The 7,456-nt window shown below is 30.0% G+C and overlaps 1 protein-coding gene across 1 annotated transcript; it reads left to right on the top strand.

The window, feature by feature from the left end:
- The first annotated feature begins 986 nt into the window (after window positions 1–986).
- LOC131012681 (septum-promoting GTP-binding protein 1-like) lies at window positions 987–5,772 on the top strand. The gene is made up of 6 exons (XM_057940673.1): window positions 987–1,659; window positions 2,479–2,599; window positions 3,564–3,660; window positions 4,189–4,228; window positions 4,434–4,517; window positions 5,223–5,772. Exons 1-6 carry the CDS (start codon window positions 1,324–1,326, stop codon window positions 5,385–5,387), a joined length of 843 nt encoding a protein of 280 aa, XP_057796656.1. The 5' UTR covers window positions 987–1,323; the 3' UTR covers window positions 5,388–5,772.
- The last annotated feature ends 1,684 nt before the right edge of the window (window positions 5,773–7,456 follow it).

The raw sequence follows: 7,456 nt of genomic DNA, 5'->3' as shown, positions 1-7,456 counted from the left end.
CTGTTATACAAATGACACTGTGTATAAATGACATTGTGTATAATTGACACTATTCATAAATATAAATGACATTTCCTGTGAATGACACTATAATATTTTAAATGACACTATAAGATTGAAAATGACATTATAATATTTTAAAATGTTACATTGTCACTTATATAATTGAACAATGTCATGTATATATACGATTTGAGTCATAATACATATTTAAATCATGATACTACATGTTAAGATTTGATTGCGGATCAACTCAATTATACAGGATTCAGTTGTACCTAAATTTTTGTGTTATTTAATAAACTCTCCGTCTCATTCCAATGTGTTCATTTTTCTTTTTGGGATGTCCCATTTCAATAAGCTCATTTTTTGGGGGTAAAAAAGTTATACTTAATTTGATGTGGACTACATCATTTTACTACCACTTTTCTTTTAAAAAGTAAATTTTTTTAATTTTCGTATCCAAAAGAAATGAATTTATTAGAGTGGGACGAAGAGAGTAATAGACATGAACTCAGTCGTACCTAAATTTTTGTGTTAGACATTTTGAAACGAAGAGATTACCCAACAAATTCTACCGATTCAACAGCTAAGACCACGTGGGACAATAACAATAATACTAACCATTAATGATTAAAACCATCCATATTTAGTTAGGCTTTCACAATTCCCAACTCTCACTTTCTAAATACTCCATAATAAATAGTAATATATAGTACTCCCTCCGTCCCGTGAAGCATGACACACTTTCCATTTTGGGTTGTCCCACGAAGCATGACACGTTTCCTTTTTTGTCAATAATTATTACATTCTCTCTCCTACTTTATCACCTTTATTATATTCTCTCACCTACTTTATCACTTTTATTATCTTCTCTCTCCTACTTTATCAATTTTATACTTTATTAATTACACACTTAAAACACTAATCTACAATTCCTTAATTCCCGTGCCGAACTCAAACGTGTCATGCTTCGCGGGACGGAGGGAGTACGTATTATAAAGAAATAAAATAAAAATAGTCATAAGTGGAAGTAACTAGTTTGTATAATTATACCCCCAAAATCGGTCAACCAGTGTTCCTAATGAGACGCCCACCACTTACCCTTCACCCATCAAAATATGCATCAAAACACACCAAAGAGATAACCTTCCCCACAAAAAAACACCCACACATCTCCCACTACTAAAGGGAGAGAAAAACACGCACACACACACCTAGAGAGAGAGGAGAGAGAAAACACACTCAAGGAGAGAGAGAGGGGAACGGTGTGAGAAATAGCGAGAGAGAGAGAGATATATAATCATCGCTAGAGGGAAGAAGATGAAGCAGCAGCAATGGCAGCTGTGCAGAAAAAGGACTCAATTCAACATTAAGAAGAAACTCCTCTGGCGAATCTCTATCCTGCGCCGATACGTCCGATCGGTTTGGAGCCAGTTTCTGGCTTGCTGGAGCGGCAAGATCTCAGGCACCTACCGGCCTCTTCCTCCCAATTCCGCCGCCGCGACCACCGCCGTCTCCTCCTCTTCCTCCTCCTCCTCCTCGCCCGCCGCCGCCGCGCTGCCGTTGCGGCTCAGCTATGGGAAGGATGCGTCGGATCTGGTCTCTTTGAAGATTAGTCTCTTTGGCGATTCCAACATCGGCAAAACGAGTTTTCTGGTTAGTTTTTATTATTATTATTATTATTATTATTATTATTATTATTATTATTATTATTATTATTATTATTATTATTAATTTTTATTTTTTTATTAAATTATCTATTATGAATCGTAATTAATATTATCGGTATGTATGTCGTGTAAAAATTAATTCAAGTTTTGTTGGTTTAGGATTTGAAATATGAAAACTGGATATCGATTGAATAAATCAGTTTAAGACTAGAAAATTCATTTTTTTGTTTATTTATTTATTTATTGATGAAATTCTCTATTATGAATCGTGTTTAGTATATCTCTGAGTAGTGATTTTAGTTAATTCTTTATTAAATTTTTAGTTAATCATTCATGTGAGATTAATTGAAAACAAATAAGAATCAACTTATTAGATTGATAATATGACCTTTGGACCTATTATTAAAATTGGCTCGATTTTTGAAAAATATATACTAGTATGATTGGTTTTGTATCAATTCGAACATTTATCAATTTGATTTTTTAAAAAATTTGAGACAATTTTCACACAAATCAAGAAAATGTAATTACTTTTCTTTGATGCAATTTATACGTATTTGTTCTATGCCTTATTTACACTTTCACAAATAACGAGTAATGTTATTATAGTAAAAAAAAATACTATAATTCTAATTAAGAGAGTGGATTAAAATTTTGAACATCTCAAAAATGAATGAGACTAATTTGATGGAATGGAGGGACTATTAAATAATCTTATTTAATTATCACTAGGAGCATGATATATTTTTGTGAGTTTCTTTATTATTAATATTATTTTCTAATTGTATTTGTCTTCAAATTGAAGACAAAATATACAGGGGTCACGAAAAGAGACGAAGAAAATACAGGCATGGGAATAAATCACGTGGACAAAATATTGGATGTGAAAGGGGCAAGGATTTCTTATAGTATATGGGACGTGGGAGGTAAGCTTTATCTATTCTCCACCACTTATTTCATTTCATTTTTCTAATATATCACAATTTATTTTGTGTATATATACAGAACCGATCACCTACCCACCGTGAGCAAGCATAACATGCCTACCATTGACTTGACAATTTTAATTAGAAAAAAGAATTAATAAATCTCATTTTAAACTATAAACTAGGAATCATTTTCGATTTTTAAATCATGATAATATATGCTGGATTCACTTTGTTGGATGAATTTATGATCACGATCATGTGTCCAAATTCTTATGTGAAAATTTTAATTTTTGTATTCATACATATTCCATATAAAATTAATGGGCATTGTATAGAGAGAGATAGAGAGATATTATACTATATACCTTATAAGAACATTGCCCATTTTAACATTTTTGTTATATACATTTATATTGATTTTAATACTTTATAAATTATTATTTTATTAATTTAATAAATTATATAAAAATCAAAGCTCAATTTATTTAATTTTTCTTTAACTTCAAATAATTAATAAAAAGAATAAAAATTGAACTTTGATTTTTATGTACTTATAAAATTAATGATCCAAATAACAATTTACAAAATGTTAAAATCAAAATAAATGTATAAAATAAAAAAGATAACGATAATATGGACTAAGCATGAGCAATGCTCATGTAAGGTATGTAGCATAACATTTACATTATACATATAAAGAGTGATTCAAATAATTTTTTTATTGTGAAAGCTCTACGGTGAATCTATAAAGTAATTGTTCTAAACCTATAAAGTAACTATTATTGAACTCCACACAAAACATATCACGAACTACTTGTAAATTAGGAATACTTATTTTATGGGTGCATAGTTCTTAGTTTTCACAATTCTCACAATAAGATGCTACTAGTTTTTATTCATATAATATCATGTCATATAAAATTTTGCTTTTTTCTTAGCAATACATTTTTGTTATGTGTAGGTGATGATTCTTCGCACAATCAAATTCCCATAGCATCAAAAGATTCAGTGGCTATGCTATTTATGTTTGACCTTACCAGTCGACGTACGTTAAAAAGGTACGATTGCGACTATATCATGTGTCACAAAATTCACACTAAAATTAAAATAAAATTCAAGTACATATATATAAAGATTTGGAAGAGTATTTTATTACACCAAAATACATGAATTTTCATACATTTTTATTTTGCACATGAACTTAACATCTTGCATCTAAATACAGTCATTTCTTTCTGATGTTGCACTCAATGAATATTGACAAATGAATATTAAGGTAGAAGTCGGAATTGTCTACGTGGCTTAAACGGAATTCTTCCTAATGGTTTAGTTGGATATTAGGTAAATTTCATTACAAAAATATATTATAATGAATCATTCGCCGAAAATATCCATCATGTGCAAAATTAGAAAAATAAATAAATGAAAGTTCGTGTATTTAGAGGCAAATTGTAAGTTCATGTGCAAAACAAGAAATGTGTGAAAGTCCGTGTATTTTGACACAGTTACCCCTTTATTATGTGTGATTTTCTGATTAATTCCAGATTAGACTAATATTTATGTATAATGGTGGTGCTTGATTGCAGTGTGATCACATGGTATCAAGAAGCCAGAAAATATAACCAGGTAAAATTCAAATTTATTTCCTAAAATATTTTGTAATATAATATCACAAAAATAGGGGACTCACTCATTTGATTTTTACTTTTAACCCTTCAACTTCCTTTCCATGTTTTCTTACATTGTTTTTTGTGTACCTTTACCCCTTTTTTCCTTAAATTTTTAAACAAATTTGTTTAATGTCTTGAAATATATTTTCTTCTTATCGCAGACTGCAGTGCCAGTATTTATAGGGACCAAATTCGATGAATTTATCCAACTTCCTATAGCTTTGCAATGGACAATTGCAAGCCAGGTAATTTAATTATGCATTTTGTTACTTGTTAAGTTCTTAAACTAGCAATTTGGATTTTGGACCAATTAATACCTAGTTACATCAAAACTATACAAATCTATCACCTGATAAATTTTTCGGTACCTAAAAATGAAGTAGGATTACTAGAAATTTGACGTAAACTGAAAAAAGTTGAAAAATTCTTGGACGAAAAATTTTTCGTGGGTGCAGAAATTTCGGACAATCCTATTCAGCTTTAAGTAGCAAAAAATTTATTTGGTGATAGATTTGCATAATTTCCGCGTCTTTTTGGTAAATATATAGTTATTTAAAGGGTAAATATAGTACTTTAAATTCTGAATATTTTTTTAAACCTTGAACTATCAATTTTTTTATCAATTGTACATTCATTTTTTTTGCTCCGAAGTTTGATGTGTGGCTCGCTAGATGCTACTTTGTATTTAACTTTTTTTAAACCTACATTATACAAACCGATGATATTATATGTCTTACTAATTGAAAATTCAAATGGTGAAAAATAAATGAATGATTCAATTGATGCAAAATTTGATAGTTCAAGGTTTAAAAAAATATTTGATAGTGCAAATATAGTTCGCGGTTTAACGTAGTATTTACCAAAAATTGATAGTTCATGAATTAGATTGGAAAAAACTGTGATATAATTTAAGATAAATACTCACAATCTTTTTTTCTTGAAAATGACAGGCAAGAGGGTATGCAAAGGCTCTCAATGCACCTCTATTTTTTTCCAGTGCAAAATACAACATAAATGTGAATAAAGTTTTCAAGTTCATCACAGCCAAGCTATTCAATTTGAACTGGAAATTGGAGCGAAATCTCACCATTGGAGAACCCATTATTGATTTCTAATTTACTTTCTATTTTTCTTTTTCCCGGATTCTCGGTAAAAAAAGTTTTGTAGAAATTTTTAGTCGTGTGAAAAGTGACTTAAGCAAACCAGTCTCCGGATGTGCTTAGGGCTCCGAGGATATGATACGCTACATCTGATGAAATGTATCGATCGATATTTCCAAGCATCGGATGTGGATATAATATGTTACATCTGATGAAATATATCGATCGATACTTCACTTTTGTTAGCGTATTTTAGAGAAGATAAACGCGCATCCAGTGATCTTGTGTTGTTTAGATAGTGTGCAGAAAGAAAAGGAGATGAATGTATATGTGCTTTGAGGGGAAAAAAAAACGAAGCACGACATCCCGATTCTTTGAATAAAATCCTTTTTTCTCTCTCCCTATGTTTGTCAATATTGATTATTTAGCATTCATTATTTAGCAATTAAAGTAGTATGAACTCATAGAAAAAGTATTTTCTTTAACCCCTTTGCAAAACTAGATTTATGATTCCTCAAGATGTTGATAAGATAAATAATTCAGTAATATTTTAAACATAAATCCAAATTTCGAAAGTTCATTTGGGCTCGATTAAACTTGAATAAGCTCGTGAAGCTCGAAGTATTCGATAAATAAAGCTCGAGGCTTATCTCGATAATAAATAAATCAAACTTGAGCATAGTGATATTCGGCTTGATTCAATTACACTCCCAGTATACAAGGATCAATTGAACCAAATAGTCATTTTTTGTTGAATTTAGTCCCTGTGAAAATAGTCTAAAGGGCTATTTGATCTACAATTTACTCAAACCTAATACAACTAACATTTCTTGACAATAAATTTATAAAATATTTGTATGCGTGTGTTAGTCTAGCGGTAAAGCGACTAATGTTTAAGGCCTGAAGTCTGGGATTGGAGTTCATTGCGACTTAATCTTTAAATTTACTTATTTATTTAAGTGTTAATTTGTCAAACTTATAAAACATTCCAAACACAAGCCTTATATAGGCTTACTACTTTCGTTACCCAATTGGGCAAGAGAAATAATATTGGGCCTAGTTTGCAAATAAATTTCACCTTTTTTGTATATAAATATAGGCTCTTACGTTTTTACTCCAATAAATATTGGCTTTTTTAAAATTATAGCTAAGTGGTACATGTCACATGTGGTATACATATAAATTAAATATGTAATAGTGGAGGATTGAATAAAATAAAATAAAATTTATTTTTAAAATATAATTAGATTTCATTTCTAGTCCTTAGATCATTAAGACTTAGAACACTTTGATGAGCAAATTCGTAACTCTGAATTCGAATCTCATAAGGACGATTTTTTTTTTAATTCATCACTTTTTCACAACAAATTCATTATGTTTCCATAGTTCCTATTTAAAATGGGTTTGTAGGTTAACACTACCATGTTGTGTCATGATTTTAAGTTATTGTAGGTAGGGGTGTAATCGAACCGAGCCGAACCAAATAGTGGTGTGTTCAAGTTTGGTTTGTTTAGTGTCGAATCGAATCTCGAACTTTACGTACCAAATACTTTGAGGCTCACGAGCCTAATCGAACCTACACGAACTTTCTAAATTTATATTTATATTCAAAATATTGATTATTTTATTTTAAAAATAAATTATTTTATTCAAAATAATAAATATATTAATTATTTTCTTATAACAAACAAAATTAATTAGAGATTTAATACAATTATTATTAATTTTAGGGGATAAATATAAATTGTATCTACTAATAATTTATATTTTTCAAGCTGAATCACTTGACGAACATGTTCACGAGTTAACGAGCCGAATACTACTAAGCTCAAGTTTGGTTTGTTTATTTATCGAGCTTCTCTAAACGAACTTGAACGAACTTTTTTCGAGCCGAGCTCCGAATAGTTCGCGAGCTGCTTGGTTTGTTTACAGCCCTAATTGCAGGCACACAATAAAAAATTCTTTTATCTTAAATACAAAAATGTAAGAACGTTACCATCTTTGGAAAACAAATTCGAACTTGGAATCTCAAGCCAGAAATTAAAATAGTCTCTAATAAAAACGTGCATCTCACCTTGCTTTCC

This window comes from Salvia miltiorrhiza, chromosome 2 (assembly GCF_028751815.1).
Source record: "Salvia miltiorrhiza cultivar Shanhuang (shh) chromosome 2, IMPLAD_Smil_shh, whole genome shotgun sequence".
Classification (NCBI taxonomy): domain Eukaryota; kingdom Viridiplantae; phylum Streptophyta; class Magnoliopsida; order Lamiales; family Lamiaceae; genus Salvia; species Salvia miltiorrhiza.
Note: the sequence above shows the minus strand (reverse complement) of the source record. Positions and strands in the feature narration are given on the sequence as shown.